At 40.8% G+C, this 25,258-nt stretch overlaps 1 protein-coding gene across 15 annotated transcripts in view; it reads right to left on the bottom strand.

Moving 5' to 3' along the window:
* The window catches only part of FAM161A (FAM161 centrosomal protein A), a 63,614-nt gene that overhangs the window by 33,761 nt on the left and 4,595 nt on the right, over positions 1–25,258 (bottom strand). For 3 of the 15 annotated variants that reach the window (XR_008546252.2, XR_010149499.1, XM_063789823.1), the window contains exons 2-6: positions 17,670–17,908; positions 14,973–16,133; positions 14,102–14,269; positions 11,574–11,673; positions 2,652–2,806 (exon numbers count right to left, since the gene is read on the bottom strand). Coding sequence is in view for 5 of the 15 variants with exons in the window: in XM_063789823.1 (XP_063645893.1) it covers positions 2,652–2,806; positions 11,574–11,673; positions 14,102–14,269; positions 14,973–16,133; positions 17,670–17,908 (1,823 nt within the window). In the remaining 10 variants the exon portion in view is untranslated. Of the gene's footprint in view, positions 1–397; positions 2,149–2,651; positions 2,824–5,178; positions 5,362–11,573; positions 11,674–12,146; positions 14,270–14,972; positions 16,134–17,669; positions 17,909–25,258 lie in introns of those variants that run through there. The other 12 variants (XR_010149500.1, XM_054677914.2, XM_063789822.1 and 9 more) reach the window with 10 other exon arrangements.

The following is a 25,258-nucleotide window of genomic DNA, read 5'->3' as shown; positions in this document are numbered from 1 at the left end:
TTAAGTACAAGTATTTTAAGTTAATAGTTTCCTCAGGAATATTCTGTCTTCTGACACCATCATTTGAATATCACAGTTTGCAAAGACCTTTCCATATATGATTTCATCCAGTCCTTCCTACAGCCACTCAAGATAGGTAATATTCCCATTTTTTTTAAAGGTAAGAAAACAAGATTGGTCCTGAAGCCAAGTGTTTCATGACCAAAGCCCACACTCTCCTCATGAAATTGAAAAGGGACAGGCTGTGGAGTGAATCCTTGAAAGCAAGTAATGTTTTAAGTACTATTACAATTTGTAGATTGTGTTTCACAGGCTCCCAGTGAGCTAGGAGGGAAATGTTTTTAATCCCATGTGTACTCATTCTGAAGTAGCTGTAAGTATATAAAAACCATATTCATCTACACACTCATTCAAACCTTTATTAAGTACCTACCATATGTACAATACTGTTTCAAATATTAAGGGAATACAAAGATGAATTTTTAAATGGTGCCAAATCCCAAGGAGTTTACAATATAATAATAGTAAAAAGTAATTTAACACGAACTGTAGGAAGAAAATTACAAGTAAACATTTGCCCCTGATGGAGAAAAATGACCTTATTTTTAAATGTAAAGCATAAATTGCCAGTTTGGAAACACTGCTATTACATACACCTGTATTAGTTCATCCTTTTAAAATGATGCTGATTGTTTTTAGAAAAGAAAATGTCTTATGCTATATTATCTTTATGATTGGCTTCGAATTTTAAAACAAAAATTTGCTTAAAGAAAAAAATATAGATTTATAAAATCAGATTAACACTGTACACAGAGAGATAAAGTGTGTTGGCAATAATATGTAAAAAGTTGAACACAACTGGGTCTAGCAGTGAAGAATTAAATCTGAATTACTTTGGAGACTTGCCCTAGCCAAGTTATTATGCACAATTTCATCATATAAAAAACAGGGATACTTGCCCCTAATTTAGATTATAACTCACACATGCCATAATTACTTCCATCTGTAATAATACATAGGGTTAAAAAAACTAGTATAAAAACTTTCCTAATAATTTACATATCAAAAATAATTTGGACTGGAACTAAGGATAAAAAGAAAAAGGGATGATGGTGTAGACAATTTAACAGTAAACTCTCAGTGCAAAAATAAATGTAAATTTGCAAGTATTCATTTTTTTCTATACTTTTTTTTTTTTTTTTTGGAGACGGAGTCTCGCTCTGTTGCCCAGGCTGGAGTGCAGTGGCGCGATCTCGGCTCACTGCAAGCTCTGCCTCCTGGGTTCATGCCATTCTCCTGCCTCTGCCTCCCAAGTAGCTGGGACTACAGGCGCCCACCACCACGCCTGGCTAATTTTTTGTATTTTTAGTAGAGACGGGGTTTCATCGTGTTAGCCAGGATTGTCTCGATCTCCTGACCTCGTGATCCACCCGCCTCGGCCTCCCAAAGTGCTGGGATTACAGGCATGAGCCACCATACCTGGCCTTTTTTCTAGACTTTTAAAAATGGCTCAGAGCAGCAAAACAAGTTAGAGGATTTATTCTGTGAAATGCACTGCAGAGAAAAAGAATGGGCAAATAGTATAATTAAAAATAGTTATTGATTCACACTTTCCAAAATTTTTAAAAAGTAAATCACCAAAGACCAATACTTCTCTCTCCTTTCAACACTAAGCCATTTTTTCCAGTAAAATTAATGAAATAATGTATATTTTTATAACTAATCAGTTTGTGACAGCTGTGGTTCTCACTTTTTAAAAATACAAAATCATAGTTGCAAACAGATAATACACAATGATTTTTAAAACTGAATAGGCAAAGCCTTACTCTAACTGATCAAATGACCAATCAGCTGGATTCAGGCTTTTCAGGCTACAGATGACTTTGATCAACAGCCCTGCACATATCAGAGGCGTCCCCACAGATGTTCTAAACACAAATGCGGCTGCTGACACCCTGACGCTGCAAACAACAGCAAGGGCATAGAGAGGAGACCTTGATGATTCAGTGTGATTCTTCAACAGATTTCTCTTCTTCACTTTCCTCATTGGCTTCATCTTTTTCCTTGTAAGAATCCTGGCTGTTGGTATCAATAAAATAATTTTCTTCCCCATTCTCTCTTTCTTCTATTTTTTCTTCTTCATTACAGCTAGGGGAAGAAATTTATCAATCTTTCAAAGGAAAAATGAGTTGGTTTAAAGGTAAACAAACCCTCTGCAAGTATGCCACCGTGTAGCCAGTCTTCCTCAAGTGTATGAATTCCAATTTGTTACCAAGACAACTCAAAAAAAAGAAAGAAAACGCTATAAAAGTGCCCATTGAGAAATTTAATAATCCTGAAAACTAATTTATTTCAAAATTTGAGTGACTGGTTCTTTAAACTTCATTTGAAAGCATGCTATTATTTTTGTTACTTATGTCTTTAAGAAATCTGTTATTCTGCTTTAAAAATAAAATACTTCATGTGAACGTTAATGTGTCAAACATGTTAAAATATCAGTGTTTTACAACAGTTCATATGTCTTTTACTATTGGGTAAAAGATCTTTTTAAAACAATATAGAACAAAAAATATACGTAGTATAAAATTGTGCTTTTCTGCAGGTAATAATTTTTTCAAAGGTAAGCCATTCAGACATCTTATATATGTTACCTTTCTTTGTCTTCAGTGACACTTTTCGTCTCTTGATTGTTGAAGTACTCAAGTACTTTTCCACTTTGGCCTTTCTTTGAAACAAACTCATCAGATATTCCTAGTGCTTTTAGGGTATTAGAATAATGCTTTTCTGCTGCCATTCTTGCATTTTTCTATAGGAAAGACAAACCTTTTTAGACGAGAACAGAAGACTTTAAATTTTCATCAAAAATATATGGATTAGGCCGGGCGCGGTGGCTCACGCCTGTAATCCCAGCGCTTTGGGAGGCCGAGATGGGTGGATCACGAGATCAGGAGATCAAGACCATCCTGGCTAACATGGTGAAACCCTGTCTCTACTAAAAATACAAAAAATTAGCCGGGCGTGGTGGTGGCCGCCTGTAGTCCCAGCTACTCGGGAGGCTGAGGCAGGAGAATGGCGTGAACCTGGGAGGCGGAGCTTGCAGTGAGCCGAGATGGCGCCACTGTACTCCAGCCTGGGTGACAGAGCAAGACTCTGTCTCAAAAAAAAAAAAAAAAAAAAAAAAAAATATGGATTAAAAGTACTGGTGATAATTAAGTTCAGCAGTCACAGTTGTTTGAAAATCTGCATACCCTATGACCAACAATTACACTCCTAGGAATATAACCAGAGAAGTTCCCACATATGTGTCCCAAGGGAGGACATGTTCAAGTATGTTCAGGATAGTACTGTCCTTCAATAACCCCAAATGGGAAATCACCCAAATATCTATTAGTAGCAGAATGGATAAATAAATTGTCGTCTATTCCTATAATGGAGTGAAACAAAGCAAGGAAAATGAATGAACTACAGTTACATGCCACAACATGGATGGATCTCACAAATATAATACTGAGCAAAAGAAGCAAAGCACTGACAAGTACATATTGTATGATCTATATAAAGTTCAGAAATGGGCAAAACAACTATATTGTTTGAGGATAGGTACACACACTGTAAAATTGCAAAGAAAAACAAGGAAGTACTTATCCTGAAAGTTAGAATGGTGGTTACCTCTTGGGGAGAGGTAGAGGGCTGTGATCTGCAAAGGCACATAGGGTTTTTGGGGTGCTGGCAATGGTCTATTTGTTAACATGGTTGGTGGCCACATTAGATTGATCTATAATTATTTTTTATATTGTACCTAGGTTTTACATACTTTTATGACTGTATAAAGATATCTGAAAAAAAAAAGATTTCATGCAATAATTGTTGTCAGAGGATTCTTTTTTCTTTTTTTTTTGAAAAAGGGTCTTGCTCTGTCACCCAGGCTGGAGTGCAGTGGTGCAAACACAACTCACTGCAGCCTCAACCTGCTGGGCTCAAGTGATCCTCCCACCTCAGCCTCCGGAGTAGCTGGGACCATGGGCGCGTGCCACCATGCCCAGCTAATTTTTGTATTTTTTGTAGGACGGGGTGTCACTATGTTGTCCAGGATGGCCTTGAATTCCTGGGTTTAAGTGATCCACCGGCCTTGGCCTCCCAAAGTGCTGGGATTACAGGCATGAGCCATGGCACCCAGCCAATTTCTTTTATTTTATGTATCTACTGTAATTTTTACTCTTTATAAGCCATATCCCCAATCCATTAAAGATGATAAAAGCACCAGTGTTGTAATCTTTACTCTGTGGAGGAAGCAAGGGATATAACAAAAAGAATATGAATTTAGAACTGGGTTCAAATCTGTAGAATGTCACTTCCCGGCTTTAAGATCTGTTGGAATTGTGATGACCCTCTCATCACAGTTCCAGAGATGGCAGGCTTTATGGAGCCACATAGTGACTGGGTTCACACTAGTGCCTCCACTTTAGCCCATTTTAGCTCTCATGAGTGGATCTGAACTGTTAGAGGGCCAAGAATTGCCCTCTGGACCTCCAACTAAAGCTAAGACCTCCAAGTAAAGCAAGCATTCCTAATACTAGGAATGGCCCAGTTCCAATGTACCAATGGCATTCATACTGGGAAGGGTGTGGAGGAGTACCCAGTCTAACCCCCATATTTAATAAAGAAACCAAGTCTCCCCCGGCCCCCGCCTCAAAGGTGAAATTGACTAAGGTCACAAGGCTAGTGAGTGGTAGACCCAAGTCTCTTGACCATTTCCTAGGTCTTTTATATTACATCATGCTACTTTCTCTAAGTGGTAGTGGTCGTCAAGAGTTTGAAGGTGACCTAAAGCCTGACTTGAACAACGTAGTTGTCAGATATTTGCCAAATCTAGTATAATGAGGGGCCATGGAGTCTAGTGTTACACAGGAGAACCTGAAATAGCAAGGACTGATTACAATAGATAAAACTATCACCAGGGCATTTCCTGATACTCTGGAAAACTGAAAAAGAAGCACTGCTGCTAAAATGCACTCACTGTGAATAACAATAATATTTTTTAGAAAAGTAAGTAAAAACCCATCCAGAGTCTGTGAATATCAAAAGACAAGTCTTGGGGAGCTGAAAGGAAGGGCAAAATGAGAAATAAGAACTATACCCTAAAGACTGCAGAGAAGAATAAAGAAACCCCAAACCTACCTCTGAATGCATTACCAACAGTATATTCTGACTTCAGCAAATTAAATATATAAGACATTAAAAAGACATTAGTCAAAATTTGTGCCAGTAAACCTTCATCTGACTTTGGTTTAAAATTCAATTTAACATCTTCTCAGTTAATTAATCCTGTGATTTCCAAGAAACAGGACAACATAGTTTATTCTGTAAAGAATCACAGGCATATTGTGTTAGGGAATCACTCAGCAGCAGCGAGACCACAATTAACTCCTATAAATGGGCAAAGCAAATAGCTGCAAGCAAATTTATTAAAAACCAGCTGTTAATTAGCAGCAATAGTTCCAGCAAAATAGACTGCAGCAAAAAATGTACTAAAAAAAAAAGGCAATGGTGATTCACTGCCATGGTAACTCTGTTTATACTTTTTGAGAAGTTAATGAGAAGACCCCTTGATATCATTCATTGAAAATGAGAATAAATGGAATTGGTGAGAATGGATGATTGCCCCTGTTATAAAGGCTTATTAATTGTCTACCCAGGGTTAACATTTTAGTAGGGGAATGGAAATGGTAAGGCGAAGATATAATGAATGGTTCTGCAAAGAGCAAGGCAGAAAAATCAATCAAACTATTATGACTCAGATAGGAAATAAAGGTTTCACCTGGCATTTCACCGCCAAGGATGGTGAAGGGCAGATCCAAAAATTATTTAGGAAGAAAATTTGACAGGTCTCTCAATGACCAGCTGAATGGGGAGGAACTGGGTACACACAGATATGAAGATGAGAACAGTAGGCCAGGCACAGTGGCTCACTCCTGTAATCCCAGTACTTTGGGAGGCCGAGGCAGGTGGATCACTTGAGGTCAGGAGTTCAGGACCAGCCCGGCCAACATGGTGAAATCCCGTCTCTACTAAAAATATAAAAAAAATTAGCCGGGCATGGTGGTGTGCACCTGTAATCCCAGCTACTCAGGAGACTGAGGCAGGAGAATCACTTGAACCCAGGAGGCAGAGGTTGCAGTGAGCCGAGATCACGCCACTGCACTCCAGCCTGGGTGACAGAGTAAGACCCTGTCTCAAAAAAAAAAAAAAAAAAAAAAAAAAAATGAGAACAGTAGACACTGGTCTCAAACTCTTGGCCTCAAATGATCCTCCCCCCTCAGTTTCCCAAAGTGTTGGGATTACAGGGTGAGTCACTGGCCTAATTTTTCTAATATAAAGATATTTCTGGCTGGATGTGGTGGTTCACACCTGTAATCCCGGAACTTTGAGAGGCTGAGGTGGGCGGATCACAAGGTCAGGAGTTCGAGACCAGCCTGACCAACATGATGAAACTTTGTCTCGACTAAAAATACAAAAAAAATTAGCCAGGCATGGTGGCACGCGCCTGTAATCCCAGATACTCAGGAGGCTAAGGCAGGAGAATCACTTGAACCCGGGAGGCGGAGGTTGCAGTGAGCTGAGATCAAGCCACTGCACTCCAGCCTGGGTGACAGAGTGAGACGCCTTCTCAAAAAAAAAAAAAAAGAAATTTCTTAGACAAACAGCACTATAATAAATCATTGCTGCATATGCGTTCAATATTGGTCTTCCCAAATAATACTTCATACTTTCTTTCTTGTATTATAGTATCACCCATAATGATTCCTTTAATTTAGCATTTATTTACTTTCCTTTTTTTTTTTCTAGACCTGTTGGAAGAAGCCTCGCATGTCACTAACACAAATATTAGTATTCCCAGGTTATGTACCTGCTCCCTGGAATTGAGGTTAACAGAAAAAAATAACATATCAATCTGACCATTCCCCCAACCTCCAAAACAATCATATTCACAATTTTGTCTCAACACACATCTGTAATTGCTGCAATTGTGTGTCTTGAATGACTACATTTGTCTGTCTTGTTTCTATCTGACTTTAAGGGTCTCAAGGGATTTTCTGATATTCAAAAAGCATTTGTTGAGAAGGGGGCAGGAAAACAATACGATAGATAAAAGAATCACATGAAGACAGTCAGATCTGGGTTTGAATCCTGGTTCCCCTTCTTCTGGTTGTATCATCTAAGCCTCAAGATGTCCCTCATCTGTGAAATAAGAACCTCACAGGAGCAGTGTAAAGGTCAGTTAAGACAATGCATATAAAGTGCTTAGTGGAGTGCTTGTCTTTCAGCAACCTCTCAAAAAACATTAGAAACCAGCTTCCAAATAGCTTTGTGCAGTCTCCCTCTTAAATGCAAACAGACAACCAAAGATAATCTGAGGAAAGCTTCTAATATGATAGACAAGAGGCTAAAAAAGAGAAAAAGGAACTTGAAGGAAACAGAGACAATATCACCAGTATGCTCAGAGATATAAAAGACAGGCTGGGTGTGGTGGCACACACTTGGAATCCCGACACTTTGGAAGGCCGAGAAAGGAGGATTTCTTGAGCCCAGGAGCTTAAGACCAGCATGGACAACACAGTAAAACCCCTGTCTTTACAAAAAATACAAAAATTAGCCTGGCATGGTAGCCTGTGCCTGTAGTCCTAACTACTTGGGAGGCTGAGGTGGGAAGATTGCCTGAGCCCAAGGGGTTGAAGTTGCAGTGAGCCAAGATCATGCCACTGCACTCCAGCCTGGGACAGAGTAAGACCCTGTCTCAAAAAAAAAAAAAAAAAAAAAGCAAAAAAAAAAACCAACAACAACAACAAAAAAAACCAACAACAACAAAAAAAACGTACTGCACCCATGAAAAATACCAAAGGAATATTTAATAAATGGGAAGCATTCTGGAAATTATGTCATTTTTCATTAGGTAAGCAAAAAATGCAGATTTGGAAGATAAATTTGAGGAAATCTTCCAGAACTAGAATAAAATAACAGCGATTTTAAAAGAAATACAAGAAATGTAGATAAATCCAGGTTAATATCTAACTACGCCCCAGTATAACAGTGAAAAAGGTCCTAAGATGTCGTTTATGCCAGAGGCCTAGAGCAGGGGTCCCTACCACGAACTAGATACGGGTCTGTGGCCTGTTAGGAACCAGGCTGCACAGCAGGAAGTGAGCAGTGGGAGGGCGAGCATTATGGCCTGAGCCCTGCCTCCTACAGCGTTAGATTCTCATAGAAGGGTGACCCCTATCGTGAAGTGCTCATGCCAGGGATCTAGGTTGCATGCTCCTTATGAGAATCTAATATCTGATGATGTGAGGTGGAACAGTTTCATCCTGAAATGATCCATTCCCCCATCCATCCACCCCACCCCACGCAACCCTGGTCTGTGGAAAAATGGTCTTCCATAAAACCAGTCTCTAGTGCCAAAAAGGTTGAGGACTGCTGGCCTAGAGAGAAACCATTCCAAAGTGGAGCAGGATACTTGTGGGCTCCAGGGGAGGAAAGGAAATGATGAATTACTAATGTGTTTAACTGTTTGAGGGGGATTTTTGAGAGCTAACAGAAAAGCCTAAGAATAATAATGATACATACATTGGTGGGGAATGAGGGAAGGTGGGGGGAGGACCAAACAAAATTAGTAATTATTAACACAAGAAAAAAATTTTTTAAAGGAAATGTGATGGGCCAGGCATGGTGGCTCACGCCTGTAATCCCAGCACTTTGGGAGGCCAATGCAGGCGGATCATCAGGTCAGGAGTTCGAGACCAGCCTGACCAACATGGTGAAACCTCATCTCTACTAAAAAATACAAAAAAATTAGCTGGGCGTGGTGGCGCGCACCTGTAATCCCAGCTACTTAGGAGGCTGAGGCAGGAGAATGGCTTGAACCCAGGAGGCAGAGGTTGCAGTGAGCTGAGATTGTGCCACTGTACTCCAGCCTGGGTGACAGAGTGAGACTCTGTCTCAAAAAAAAAAAAAAAAAAAAAGGAAATATAGGGCTCAGCTGCTAACATTGTTTACTAAGTTATAACAATGAATTCTGATCTAACTGTGATAGAGCTGACTGGGAAATGGAAGGATGGAAAGACGTTGAAAGGGTGGGTAAGTGTGCTTCCTAGAGGACGTGTTAAAACAGCTAAATCCTCACCTACCATATCAATAAGCTAGTAGGTAGAGTCTGTAATGAAAAAGATAAAAGAACAGTTGAAAGAATGTTACTGAACAATAAAATACCACTTTGTACCCACTAGGAAGGCTATAACAAAAAGACAGACAAAAGCTAGGTGCAGTGGCTCATGCCTGTAATCCCATCAACTTGGGAGGTGGAGGTGGGAGGATCACTTGAGGCCAGGAGTTCACGACCAGCCTGGGCAATACAGCGAGACCCAGTCTCTACAAAAAATAAAATTAGCGGGCATGATGGTGTGGGCCTTTGTCTCAGCTACTTGGGATGCTCATACTGGGGATCATCTGAGACCAGGAGTTCAAGTTTCCAGTGAGCTATGATTGTACTACTGCACTGGCCTGGGCAACAGAGTGAGACCCTGTCTCTAAAAATATTTTTCTAAAAAAATCAGACAGACAATAACAAGTGCTGGTGCTATTCACAACAGTAAAGACATGGTAACAACCCAGCCCATCAGCAGTGGATTGGATACAGAAAATATGTTACACATATACCATGGAATACTACACAGCCATAAAAAAGAATGAAATCATGTCCTTTGCAACAATATGGATACAGCTGGAAGCCATTATCCTAAGCAAACTAAAGCAGAAACGGAAAACCAAACATCATATGTTCTCACTTACAAGTGGGAACTAAACACTGGGTACACATGGAAATAAAGATGGGAACAACAGACACTGGAGAATATAAGAGGGAGAGTGGAGGGAGGAGGGCAAGGGTTGAAAACCTACCTATTGGGTACTATGCTCATTAACTGGGTGATGAGTTCAATCATACCCCAAACCCCAGCTCACACAATATACCCTTTTCCCTTTTTTTTTTTTTTTTTTTTTTGAGATAGAATTTTGGTCTTGTTGCTCAGGCTGGAGTGCAATGACGCAATCTTAGCTCACTACAACCTCCGCCTCCCAAGTTCAAGCAATTCTCCTGCCTCAGCCTCCCGAGTAGTTGGGACTACAGGCACACGAAACCATGCCCGGCTAATTTTTGTATTTTTAGTAGAGACGAGGTTTCACCATGTTGGCCAGGCTGGTCTCGAACCACTGACCTTAGGTGATCCACCTGCTTCGGCCTCCCAAAATGCTGGCTGGGATTACAGGTGTGAGCCACGGCGCCTGGCATACCTTTGTAACAAACCTGCGCATATACTCCTTGAATTTAAAATAAAAGTTGAAAAAATAAATAAATAAATAAGAAAAACCCAGAAGCAGTGTAAAGAGCAAAAACAAAAAACTTGCAGTTCAGAGCTGGAGATAATGTCTTTGAGCCAAAAGCCAATCACTTTATGATTATAATGTAGAACAGCTTAAAATGATTTTTCCCCCTAAAGTTGAAATAAAGATATTAAAAAAATCCATCCCTTAAAATGAAAGGCATTATATAAAATTAGATCAGTGAGCAAAAAGATTACGTAACTTTGAGAGACTGTAATGTGCAGATTCACCCACAATACATGTCCACTGTCCTCAATGAGTCACTGGCAAGTACAGTTCTGTAACTACGCTCATCTGTTACAGGTAAATTCTCCAACTGTCTATTGTCCAATTATAACAGCTTCAAATTCACAATTTAGAACCTGTAACCTCCAGTGATTTTGTCAATTGTTAAGCCATGTCACCCATACAGATGCCTCCCCTATGGGACAAAGGAAAAGATGACCTAAAATTGACAAATTTCCCTTAAGGGGAAGGTTGTAAAACCGGGCATAAACTTGGTAAAATCAGGGTCCACTGTCCGTAAGACTAGTTTGTTTTTCCTATAGAAAGGAAGTTCTTTTAGTAATTGCAGAGAAGATTGAATTACAGACTCACTTAAAAAAAAAACTAGCAGAAATAACTCTGATTCAATTAGCCATTTTGTTTCATTTTTTTAATTCTTCAAAGACCTCCAAGTGATATCATGAAGCCTCATCTTAATATCTAACCAAGTTTGTACTGAAAAAAGACCAGCCATTAGAAAACAGCTTAAAAAATTATTTTACGAACTACTGGATTGGCATGTTATTTATCAAACTTATGTGCTTCATCAAAAAGATTCAATGTTCAGATTTTTTTTTGAGATGAGGTCTTGCTACGTTGCACAGGTTGGACCAAAACTCTTGGGCTCAAGCAATCTGCCCACCTCAGCCTCCCAAGTAGCTGGGACTACAGGTGCACACCACCACACCTGGCTAAATGCTCGGATTTAAGCAAAATTACTCATTGGCTGATATGATGAAGCCAACACAAACAACAATAATGTATCTCGACAGTTATATAACACATAAGAAAAATGGACTGTAAATTTAGGAGCTAAAGCTGTAAAAAAAAAAAAAAAAAACTGACAATAGCTCTTAAATTCCAATAAACACAACCTGAGCAACTCTTTCAAATAGCAGTGGCCTCTTTTTTAATTTTTCTTCTCTTTCTTCTAGTTCTCGTTGGTATTCTCTCATCCTTTCCTTTTCGCTCTTTCTAAAATTAAAGAAAAGCAATGGAATTTTAAAAGATCATCTAAGAAATAAGAACTTACATATGTAACATTTAACTTATCAACTTGTACAAAGTCAATGAAAAAAAAGAAATAACATTTAGCTTAGCTGACAAATCAGAAATTATGAGCACAGTTCACAGTTTACCTCGATTCCTCTTCTATACCGGTTAATTCTCATGGAATGCAGAATAAAATCCTAGGTTCTGAGATCACACATATTATGCTCTAGGAATAGTCTGGACACTTTAATTTCTGAAATCCTCAAGGCATAAATATATTAAGGGACTTCAAACTGCCCTGAAAAGATGAATGAAAGTCCTCTTGTCTCATTTATAAGTGTATAAAACCAAGAAAATTTTGGAACAAATTAGCTATCTTCTCTGTAAGGAATTTCTCCTGAAAACAAGACTTTGCTCTTATTTATTATTATTATTTTATTGTTGTTGTTATTTACTTTTGTTTTGAGATGGAGTCTCATTCTGTTGCTCAGGCTGGTGCAGTGGCACAATCTCAGCTCACTGCAACTTCTACCTCCTGGGTTCATGCAATTCTCGTGCCTCAGCTTCCTGAATAGCTGAGATTACAGGTGTGCACCACCACGCCTGGCTAATTTTCTGTATTTTTAGTAGAGATGAGGGTTTCACCATGTTGGCCAGGCTGTCTTGAACTCCTGACCTCAGGTGATCTGCCTGTCTTGGCCTCTCAAAGTGCTGGGATTACAGGCATGAGCCATTGCGCCTGGCCTATTATTTTTGAGACAGGTTCTCACTTTGTTGTCCAGGCTGGAGTGCAGTGGTGCAATCATGGCTGACTGCAGCTTTGACTTCCTGGGCTCAAATGATCCTCCCACCTTAGCCTCTCGAGTAGGTGGAACTACAGGGGCATGCCACCACACCTGGCTAATTTTTTAAAATTTTTTGTAGAGATGGGGGTCTCATTATGTTTACCAGGCTGGTCTCAAACTCCTGGGCTCAAGCAATCTTCCTGCCTTGGACTCCCGAGGTGCTGGGATTACAGATGTGAGCCATGGCATCCAGCCTTTGCTGTTATTTTTTCCCCCTAAATAAGATCTCCTACAGGTTAGTGGCAAAGTTAATTCAATGGGAGCAAGTCAAAGGAGAAGTAAAGAGCATGGGAATATAACATAAAGAGAAACAGGAACCAAAATATATAAATTTACTGTAAGTGTTCTCACTGTTTGAGCAAGATCCTATAATAAATTAAACTACACTATTTTCTCTATGTAAGATATAATTGCTACCAAGATAAATAAGATTAATGGATTGGGGAAAATAATTATACTTTTAAATGATAATTAGGCTTAATTATACACAAGTTGGTGTTATGAAAAAGCTATTGTCCAGGCGCGGTGGCTCACGCCTGTAATCCCAGCACTTTGGGAGGCCGAGGTAGGCAGATCACCTGAGGTCAGGAGTTTGAGACCAGCTTGGCCAACATGGCAAAACCTCACCTCTATTAAAAATACAAAAATTAGCTGGGCATGGTGGTGAGCACCTGTAATCCCAGCTACTCTGTAGGCTGAGGCAGGAGAATCGCTTGAACTCGGGATCCAGCCTAGGTGACAGGCGAGACTCTGTCTCAAAAAATAAATAAATAAAAAATAAAAAGCTATTAATAGTTTACTTCCTAAGGGTAAGTAATCTATTTCTAAGAAACATTATGCTCACATTCATCAAATTAAGCTCCCTTTATCAATGGATTAAGGCTAAATTATAAAAGAATACTTATTGTAATTAAAAGCACATATGCATATTTAGAAATCAGATTAAAAAGTAATAAATCATATTACTTACCTGGCTTTGAGGGAGATAGTTTCCTACTTAAACATCAACATTTTTATGCGCAACATCTGGAACACTGGTTTTCAAACTTTGTACTGCAGAATTCTAGTGAAGGGGTTCTAAGGATTCCGTGAATATTTTTATATTGAAACTAACAAAATGCAACACATACTACTAAACATTAACATATGTGCTAATGAACACATCACATAACCGATGTTTAACGTGTTAATTTGTGCTATCAGATTTCATCCAAACCTTAGAACAAAGCTCTTTGATATATCTGTTTACTGCAATCAAAAATAATATAAAGAACAAGATCAGATATTGGTATAAGATTATAACCATTAACTAAGGCCACAATAGAAAATGTCTGTATTCATCAACATAGCTTCATGCTTCTCACCATAAAGGTGAGTATATATGTTGGTTCTCACCATGAGGTGAGTGTGTGTGCGCTGAACACAAGTAACTGATGACAATTTAAATCCATAAGCTAAAACACTAATGCTATTTTCAATCTGCTCATATTTTACTATCTACTGATTAAAACAAAAAGAAAGTTTGAAAACCAGTGGCCTGGAGATTCAAGATTTTTTCATGATACCTGAGACATTTTACTCTGGATTTAGATATTTGAGCTAAACTTTGATGTGAGTCATAAGCCTTAGCCCGGGTTGTCAGGAGTTTCTGCAATTCTTTCATTCTTTGCTTCTGTTTAGTTAGGATCCGATTTCTCTCTTCTTCCAACATTTTCTTTTCCTCAAGTGATCTCCTGAGGGTAACAAACTAAGGCTTAATCCACTTTAAGCCAATGAGAATGTTGTTTAGCAAAGATTTAACATGGGATAATTTGAATTTTGATAATTCAAAATTTGAAAAAAGGTAACCTTTTGAAAAGGATCTGACCTGTAAAACTAGAAATATTTATTTATTTATTTATTTTATTTATTTTTTTGAGATGGAGTCTCGCTCTGTCGCCCAGGCTGGAGTGCAGTGGCGTGATCTCGGCTCACTGCAACCTCTGCCTCCTGGATTCAAGCGATTCTCCTGCCTCAGCCTCCTGAGTAGCTGGGATTACAGGCACCCGCCACCACGCCCAGCTAATTTTTTGTATTTTTAGTAGAGATGGGGGTTTCATTATCTCGGCCAGGGTGGTCTTGAACTCCTGACCTTGTGATCCACCTGCCTCGACCTCCCAAAGCACTGGGATTACAGGTGTAAGCCACTGTGCCTGGCCAGGTAAAACTAGAAATCTTAAGACTAATATTTTCTAATCCCCCAAAATTTATAAATGAAAAATATATTCATTTCTTAGAATACCCTCTGACAAAATATCATATATTATATAGTAAAATATCTTATAGATACAATAATAATTTCTAAGTATTTTCAAATTTACCAACATAAACTCCACAGAGCTGCATACACTCATCTGGCAACCACGAGTCAGTCAATACTGTGTCCTACTTACTTACCTTACGGCTTGTTCTCGTCCTCTGGAAGATACCGTGGGCACTGGAGGGTTGCAGTTACAAGGCACAGGGTTTACACCTGCACATCTTACTGGTGACTTACGCCTTGGAGACAAATAAGGCCAACGTGTTTCTTTTAAATTTTCTTCATCTGCTTCGATGTCTGCCAAAATTTTTTCTCTTTTAATAGATGCATGTGGAGATGCATGAAGATCAAATGGTTTACACACTGTTAAGAGTTTTGGAGACTTGTGTTCTGAGAGGTGTTTCTGGTATCTCTCAGGAAGGTCCTCAAAATCAGGAGCTGGGCACCTAACCTTGTGTTTACACTTCAACTTTACAGCCTGTTCAGGACACCTGGGGTTCCTGCATCCGCAAGCTGACCTACAAGGCAGAGGAGATGAGTTCTGTAAATGCTCCTGGGCTCTCAGCTGTGTCCTAAGGTTTCGATAGAGCTCTTCTTCTTTTAACTTGTCATTGGTAGTTGAACCATAAGTAGATCGAGGAATGGGTCTGGCTTTAAATCGATTTGTTTTCTTTTTATACTTAAGAAAGTCTCTCAGCTGCTTTTCCCGGGCTGCTCGCTTCTGTTCCTCCCTTGCTATAAATTTAAATGGCTTTTGTGAGGCCAAAAGAGCTTCTTTGTTTTTCTCCTTCAGAGACCTTCTCCGTTCTTCTTTTTGTTTGACTAAATCATGGTAAAGGGGGAGAAAGACAGATGCAGGAACTGGATTGGCTCGGAATTTCTTCTTACACTCTGGATCCTCTTCTTGTTTTTTGAGCAGTTTATGTACCATTTCGATATCTGATTTAGATTTCATGGACTCTTCTTTCTTCTTCTGTTCTCTTATCATCATTTGAAAAGGCTCCGGTACTGTAATTGTGGGCACCCATTCTTTTCGTTTCTTCCTTGTTTTTTCAGCTGCATGGAAGCCAGTATCTTTACAGCGAATATAATCCTCAACACAAAAGTCTGTCCACATGTTGTTGATGAGCTCCTTAGCATAGGTCACCATTCTGTTTTTCCTAGGATACTCTTTTTCTAGGTTGGGTAACTCCTCTTCAGAGGAGGACACATACAAGGAGGAAGACTGGCCTAAATCAGGCTCTGAAAATGATGTCATTAATGAGACAGGGTGATAGGAGTTCTTTTCTGATACAGATCTAAATGAGAAGAATATGTTATACTTTCAGTTGTATGTGACCAAATATAAAAATTAAGAGTTACATATTTTCTTTTTTTTTCTGAGACAGAGTCTCACTCTGTTGCCCAGGTTGGAGTGCAGTGGTGTGATATCGGCTCACTGCAACCTCCACCTCCCAGGTTCAAGCAATTCTCCTGTCTCAGCCTCCCCAGTAGCTGGGACTACAGGCATGTGCCACCATGCTCAGCTAATTTTCTGCATTTTTAGTAGAGACGGGGTTTTACCATGTTACCCAGGATGGTCTCAATCTCCTGACCTCGTGATCTGCCTGCCTCCGCCTCCCAAAGTGCTGAGATTACAGGCGTGAGCCACTGCGCCCAGCCAAGAGTTACATATTTTCTAAGATCAGGGTATAATCAGAAGAGAGGAGCTGGACAGGGCTCGTAAGAATTATCACTTTTATTTGGAATAGAGCTGGGCAATGCCCATAAATTATCCACTTTGACTCCTTCATTTTACAGGGAAGGAACCTGAGATGGCAGAGGGTCCTTGTGTCTAACCTCTATTAAATTCTCCCCACTTTCCAGAGTCACTGTCCTGAAGCATAGATCTGATCATGTCATTCCCCTGCTTGAAACTTTTTGATAACTCCTCACTGCTACGAAGTCAAGCCTAGATTACAAGCCCTTCGAGACTGGCGCCTATCTTTTCAGTCTTACCCCTCACCACTGGCTACCCCAGTCTCCATTCTGCATTCATATCCAGTCCTGTGAAGTTCCTCACACACGATATGATTTCTCATGCCATCTTGCCTTTGCATACATGGTTTCTGCTGCCTAGAAGGCCAATACTTATTCCTCCTCCAAGACTGAACTCAGATGTGACACTTTAGTGGAAAATTCTGGCCTGCATCCCTCTGAAAGCTTGGCATGACCAACTGCTTCTTCCTCTGTAACACTCTGTTACATCATGCTGTAATGCAATTTTTGGTTCTCAGCTAGTCTCTAAGCTCCTTGAGGGCATCTTGTTTTTGACTCCTCAGCGCCCAGGCATAGTCTGGCACAAAGGAGACATGCAAGCATCGCTGACTGACTAGATGTGTAAGTCTCAGAGCAGGTGAGTTCACAGCAGAAATGGGTCTTGAAATTGCAGACTATTTTGAAAACATAAATCAGATTCATGTCTCCTAGTCCTGAACTCTTTGTACTAGATCTTTAATGAGCTCATGTTAATCCACATATTATAAAGAGCTTTTAAAATTAAACTTTTATATTTACCATTTAAAATGGCACAGACTAAGTATTTTGATACATGCCCTCAGTTCTATGGGTGGGTCAGAGAGAAAAGACCAAATGGCCACCAAATGACCCTCAAGCAAACGGTCATCCAGTAAGCTGATAAGCCATTAAACATTTTGAATAAAATCCTACCTCTGTATATCCTTGGGAGTACAAAGGGCTATTTAAGAGAAAATATTATGAAGTAACTTTGTTCTGTCCTTTTAAGGATACATTTTATTTTATACTCCACAAATAACATTGAGTTACAAGCTTACCTGGAAGAGTCACTAAGAGAGTCTTCTCTGATGACCACTGGCTGAACTTCCTTTAAATGTAATTTATCCTGGTACATTTTCTCTAATTTTGCCATAGTTTCTATGTGGGCAGCCTTCAACTCTTCTACTTTCTTGAAATACTCCTCATTAGAGTGGTGAATATCAGGAAATTTCACAAAGTCCTCATAGCTTATAGGTGCATGTTCATCTACCCCAGAAAAGCTGGTGTTCAAATCAGCCTGGTGGGGAGAAAACACTTGATATATAGTGACTGGAGCTGAAAGACAAATTAAGCTGACACTGATCCAAAATGCTGCTTCTTAAAGAGTCCACCTAGTTAGGTTATACATTAATTATGGGCTATGCATATAGAATGAGTTATAGGTTATTTGTGGGCTATGTACATTTTCCCCAGTGATATTTTAAGAACAAGAGGGAGCAAGACCAAACTGTCAGAAAATAAATGTTATTTAATCCATTTGATAAAGGATGGTTCGATTCCCAGATCAACCAACAAAAGGTATAATAGGATAGAACCCAACAACCCTTTACAAAGTATTTCTATAAGGAGCCTCCTGAGTTGTAAGTTTCAACTGAGATGAAAAGGAACACAGTTCTTCCTGCTGTAAACCAGGCAACCACAGCCCAATGCTCTCCCTCCAGCTGCGCTCCTGCAGTGTGGCTCCAAGGACTGCTAGCGGAGAGAAGGCAGGGAAATAGAGGGAATGGGGGCAGGGACAAAGTTCTCAGTGGCTTATCAAGGAGCCAGGGAGAAGCCCTCCTCACAGTGGGGCAAGACTTTGGGAGGGAGTAAGAGGACATGGGAGGGGGTAGGAGGGACTTTCAGGGTAGCTGCTTCTGTGGGCACAAAAGCAGTAGCTCCCATGGGTGACCGGGACTTTAGGATGACAACAAAGCAAAGAAGAAAAAATGGTGTAATTATTCAACATACAGATCATGTTTAGAAGGGTCTGACTGGCCTTTCTCCCTCACTCCCTTTACATACCTTTCAGTTTGTTTGTTTGTTTGTTTGTGTGTTTGTTTGTACGAGACAGAGTCTCACTCTGTCACCCAGGCTGGAGTGCAGTGGCACGATCTCAGCTCACTGCAACCTCTGCCTTCTCCTGCCTCAGACTCCCAAGTAGCTGGGATTACAGGCGCACACCACCACACCCAGCTGATTTTTGTATTTTAGTAGAGACGGGGTTTCACCATGTTGGCCAGACTGGTCTTGAACTCTTGACCTCAGGTGATCTACTCACCTCGGCCTCTCAAAGTGCTGGGATTATGGGCATGAGCCACCGTGCCCTACCCTTTCAGTTCTTTTAATTGAAGCAACTAAAGAGATAAAACCCCATTTTCTCCATAAATATAAAATTTTTATTATGTTCTCAGTTGAGAAACAGTTGAAATTATTTATGATACTATGCATAAAATGCTGCCAACCACAGTTTTAAATTTAGCCTACTGTCTGGAACAGATGCAAAATGAAAAAATTCGCTACAGAAAATTATAGATCCAATCTGATAAGACTCTAGAAAATAAATCTGTTTAGCTTCTCTCAAAATAAAAATTCAGAAGAGTCAATTATAAATAGTAGTTATAGATGTGGTATTTTTGTTTCCCACTGGAGGCTTCTCAGAAGATATGGTATTTTTTTTAATATGCTAAAATCAGCATACAAGAGGACAATGTTGTACTACTTGGGGTAACTTAAAGAAAACAACTTTTAAAAAATCAGTCTTCAGAGGCCGGGCACGGTGGCTCACGCCTATAATCCCAGCACTTTGGGAGGCCGAGGCAGGTGGATCACGAGGTCAGGAGATTGAGACAATCCTGGCTAACGTGGCAAAACCCCATCTCTACTAAAAATACAAAAAATTAGCCAGGTGTGGTGGCGGGCACCTATATTCCCAGCTACTCGGGAGGCTGCGGCAGGAGAATGGCGTGAACCTGGGAGGCAGAGCTTGCAGTGAGCTGAGATCAGGCCACTGCACTCCAGCCTAGGCGACAGAGCGAGACTCTGTCTCCAAAAAAAAAAGCGGTCTTCAATAGAACTTACGTGCAGAAATTTGCTACCAACAACTCTATGAATCAGAGAACTGCTTTAACTATGTCAAACAATTCAATTAAGAGAATTCTCTGATATCTTCTGCTGTTTCTTTATGTGCTTCTCACCATAAACTTCTTATCTGCAGGATGACTACTTTGTGAATTTCCTCATTCATTAAATATTTGGGGGCCATCCTGCAATCAGCTAGCTGCTAAAAGGTACATCAGATTTTTTTTAAACTCTATCTTTGAGGCCAGGCACAGTGGCTCACACCTATAATCCCAGCACTTTGGGAGGCCGAGGCAGCCAGATCACTTGAGGTCAGGAGTTTGAGACCAGCCTGGCCAACATGGTGAAACCCCCTCTCTACTAAAAATACAAAAATTAGCCAGGCATGGTGGCACGTACCTGTAGTCCCAGCCACTCGGGAGGCTGAAGCGGGAGAGTCACCTGAACCCAGGAGGTGGAGGTTGCAGTCAGCCAAGATCGTACCACAGCACTCCAGCTTGGGTGACAAAGCAAGACTCTGTCTCACTTAAAACAAACAAACAAAAACTCTACCTTTGAGAAGTTTCCAGCTAGCTTAGGAAAGGACATGTATATAAATAATTGACAGCTGACTTAGAATGAGACAGAACACCTGATTCCTGCCCACAAGCTACTTCCAGCTAAGCGGAGAGACAGATGTATGTCACAATGTCAGACACTAAGAGACAGAGGCACAATTCACAGAGGTGAGCCAGACTGGAGACACATGGTTGGATGAGGACAAAGTTTGCCAGATCAGGGAGGCAGTGAAAAAGGAATAAATAAATCCGAGGCATAGTGCTAGAACATCCATCGCCAGGAAACACGTGGATAAATGTCTGGAGACCTGGTGAGAAGGCTGGGCTGGAGAGCAGATACAGGAGCCACCAATCCACACAGAAGTAGCAGGTGCAGCCTTGGTTATGGACGAGGCTGCCTGGAGGGAGTGTGGGCAACAAGAGATGAGAGGACCTGAGAATGGAGATGTTGGAGAACACCAACATTTAAATAAGCAGCGGAAGGAGGACTAATAGGAGGTAGAGAGTGGCATGAGAGATACAAAGACCAACTGATAAGGGTCTTTGGAGCCTCTGATTGAGTATTCTGACACCACATCTGTAATTTTTCTCCTAAACCATGAGAACACTCCAAACTAAAAGTTATTTAACTCTCACCCAATGCTTTCACCTTTATAGGGTCAAAAGGGGGCTGAAACCAGGTGACCAGTGACCAGGAGCCAGTGGTAGACAGGAAATGGAGGGAGCTTTTGTTTGGTTTGAGTTTGGAGGATAGGGGAAGACTTCCTGGAGGAGGTAATATTTGAGATGAGTCATAAAGAATGGAGGCCAGGTGTGATAGCTCGTGCCTGTAATCCCAGCACTTTGGGAGGCTGCAGTGGGAGGACTGCTTGAGGCCAGGAGTTCCAGACCAGCCTGGGCAACACGGCGAGACACCATCTCTACAAATGTTTTTTAAAAAATTAGCTGGATGTGGTGGCTGAGGTGGGAGGATCACTTGAGCCCAGGAGGTTGAGGCTGCAGTGAGCCGTGAGCGCGCCACTGCACTTGAGCCTGGGCGACAGAGTGAGACCTTGTATCAAGAAAAAAGAAGGCTGGGCGCGGTAGCTCACGCCTGTAATCCCAGCACTTTGGGAGGCTGAGGTGGGTGGATCACTTGAGCTCAGGAGTTCAAGACCAGCCTGGCCAACATGGTGAAACCCCTTCTCTACTAAAAATACAAAAATTAGCCAGGCATGGTGGCGTGTGCCTGTAGTCCCAGCTACTCAGGGGACAGAGGCAGGAGAATCGCTTGAACCTGGGAGGCAGAGATTGCAGTGAGCTGAGATCGAGCCATTGCACTATAGCTTCGGCGATCAAGCAAGACTCTGTCTCAAAAAAAAAAAAAAAAGAATGGAGAAATCTATAGGATCACAGAGTGTTTATGGGAAAGAAGGGGGAAGTACCCTAGACAAAGGAAATGGCATTAGCAAACGAGCAGGCTGGGGTTGGGGAGGCTGTGCATAGCAGAGGGCAAGGTGCACATGGCTGCCGGATAAAAGGAGAGGAAAAGCCATAAAGCAGTTTTGGGAAGCAAACCTAGAAAGGGAGGTTAGGGCAAGCAAGAAGGGGTTTCCATCTCCTGTCTACCACTGGCTCCTGATTACTGGTCACGTGGTTTCAGCCCCCTTATGACCCTTCAAAGATGAAAGGGTTGGGTGGGAGTTAAATAACTTTTAGTTTGGAGTGTTCTCACAGCTTAGGAGAAAGATTTCAGATGTGACTTCAGGATACTCATACAAGCCTGGGCTCCGCACTTAGCAATGTGATGTGGGCATGAACTTCTTGAACATCAGCTTTAAGATACATAAAGTAGGTGTGCCAGGTGTTAAACTAGTGTCTCTCAGCTCCAATGCCACCCTTCTCGACTCTGCTTTGCAATGCCAGAGCTGGAACTCTGCAAACCACACTTCTGCTTTGCCAGTGCTCCTCATCAGACTCTGCTAAAAGTGGAGTTAGAGGGAGATACAAGGCTAGAGGAGAAAGATGGGACTTACTCCTTTCTGTTAGCCCTCTGTCTGCTTCCTGTCTGCTTGTGTCAGTCTAGCAACGGTTATTCATCTGGGCAGCAGCAGTTCGTTTTAGTAGCAGTGTCTGAATCCAGTATGCAGTTTTCACTCGAAAAATCAACAGAATTGGCCAGGCACAGTGGTTCATGCCTGTAATCCCAGCACTTTGGGTCACTTGAGGTCAGGAATCCGAGACCAATCTGGCCAATATGGTGAAACCCCATCTCTACTAAAAACACAAAACTTAGTCGGGTGTGGTGGTGCATGCCTATAATCCCAGCTACTCGGGAGGCTGAGGCAGGAGAATCGCTTGAACCCAGGAGGCAGAGGTTGCAGTGAACCAAGATCGCACCACTGCACACTAGCCTGGGTGACAGAGTGAGGCTCCATCTCAAAAAAAAAAAAAAAAAAAAAAAAGAAACAAAAATCCACAGAATTACTTCAAGGCCTTTGCACTTGCTGTTCCCTCTCCCTAGGATGCCTTTTCCTCCAGATATCCACATGACCCACTTGCTCACTCCTTCAGGTCTTTATGTAAATGTTGTCTTCTCAACAAGGTCTTCCCTGACTCTCCTATTTAAAATTACAACTTCTCCCAGGACTCACTGTCAGCCCCCTTGTCTGTCTTATTTTTCCCAGAAGTACTCATCACCATTGACGTCCTACATATCTGTACTTGATTGTGTATTATATGCCTGCCCCTACCAAAAAGTAAACATTACAAAGGTAAGAATTTGCCAGGCCTGATGGCTCAGGCCTGTAATCCCAGCACTTTGGGAGGCTGGGGCAGGTGGATTGCTTGAGCCCAGGAGTTTCAGACCAGCCTGGGTAACACGTCAAGGCCTCATCTCTACAAAAAATACAAAAAATTAGCTTGGTGAGGTAGTATGCACCTATAGTCCCAGCTAGTTGGGGGGCTGAGGCGGAAGGATCACCTGAGCCCAGGAGGTTGGGGCTGCAGTGAGCTATGATGGAGGCACTGCACTCCAGCCTGGGTAACTGTGACCCTGTCTCAAAAAAACAAAACAAAACAAAAAGAAAGGCAAGGATTTGTCTGCTTTGTTTAATGTTGTGTCCCCAGTGTCTAGAAAAGTACCTGGCTAATGGCAGATGTTCAAGGAATATTTACTGAATGAATGAATGAATGTACAGAAAAAAAAAATTCCACCTTGGGAAGAGGGCAGTTACTCCCTCCCAAAAGAATGAACCATGCAAAGAAATGCTGGCTGCTCTAAAGAGCTATATTCCACCAAGTATTAAGAAAAAGGCCTATGTTCCAAAAACTATAATTAAAACAGGGAAGGTATTCCAAAGAACTGTTTTTAAGCAAAAGAATCTATGCGCTCTCATTCATTCTTTTAGAATATCTCTTAAAAATCATGTCTTATAGCAGTCATTTACACAAGAAGGATCAAATTTATTTGGACCTGGAAGAACCGTTTGAAAACCATATAGGAGAATGAGTAGCTTCTGAAAGACGTGGCAGGTCTGATAAATTATACTTATGTATTGATTTTGCACTGGATCCATTCTGTTTTCAGCTTAATACTGTTAACACTAGCTGGAACTTTTCAGATAAACTGATCTCACAGTGTTTAACCTAAAACAGACGAATGGCTAGTAAATGACCTCCAATTCCAATTTAATCTTTAATTGTCTCCACTGAGAAAATATTTAGTATACAAAATAACCTAGGCCATAGACATTATTTTTCCAAGAGCCTAAAATAGCATCCTCTCCCTTTAATCGGCTTTTTGTGGAATGTTGTAAATGCAGCCACCAGATTAGAGGATAATCTTCCCTAGATTGGCTTGACCCATTTAGATAATGAATCCTTCCAGCACCTGTTGCTTTATTAGTAATCAGCACCTATGAAGAATTATTTGTGCTGCAGCCTATATAGTTTCATCTGCAATCTGTAATTTTTGAAAAAAATTTTTTCGCTGAATTTGTAAAGAATGAGAGAGATCTACATGTACTAACATGGGTAAACTCCCAATAAATAAGAAAAAAAAGCAAGTTGCAGAACTATCTCCCTCTCTCTGTCTATATATATATTTATATATATTTACATATTTATATATATTTATATTTATATATATTTATATATTTATATATATTTCTAGTATGTACTGTATATTAAAATATATGGAGGAGATAGAAAAATGGCCAGAGAATAGAATACATATCAATTTTGAAACAGTGGCTACCATTAGGCAGGGAGTAGGTATTCATATTTTCTCTTCTGGGGGAGAGTTGTTAAAAGGGCCTAAGCGTCATATGTAACATTTGATATTTTAAGAGAAGAATGTCACCCGGTATGGTGGCATATACTTCTAACCCGAGCACTATGGGAGGCTGAGGAGGGCGAATTGCTTGAGCCCAGGAGTTTGAGACCACCCTGGGCAACATAGTGAGACCTTTATTTTACAAAATAAAAATAAAAATAAAAAAATTAGGCCAGGCATGGTGGCTCAAGCCTGTAATCACAGCACTTTGGGAGGTCAAGGCTGGCGAATCATTTGAGGTCAGGAGTTCAAGATCATCCTGGCCAACATGGTAAAACCCCGTCTCTACTAAAAATACAAAAATTAGCTAGGTGTGGTGGTGTGCACCTGTAGTACTAGCTACTCAGGAGGCTGAGGCAGGAGAATCACTTGAACCCAGGAGGCACAGGTCTCATTGAGCCGAGATTGTGCCACTGTACTCTAGCCTGGTGACAGAGCGAGACTCCATCACAAAAAAAAAAAAAAGAGAATGAAATCATGTCCTTCACAGCCACGTGGATGGAGCTGTAGGACATAATCTTAAACAAATTAACACAGGAACAGAAAACCAAATATCACATGTTCTCATAAGTGGCAGGTAAAACAATGAGTACACACGAACATAAACATGGAAACCACAGACACTGCGGGCTACCACCAGGTGGGGAGGGAGGGA

Source organism: Pan troglodytes, chromosome 12 (genome assembly GCF_028858775.2).
Source record: "Pan troglodytes isolate AG18354 chromosome 12, NHGRI_mPanTro3-v2.0_pri, whole genome shotgun sequence".
NCBI classification, from domain to species: Eukaryota; Metazoa; Chordata; class Mammalia; order Primates; family Hominidae; genus Pan; species Pan troglodytes.
The sequence above is the reverse complement of the archived record's forward strand: the minus strand, read 5'-3'. Positions and strand labels throughout refer to the sequence as shown.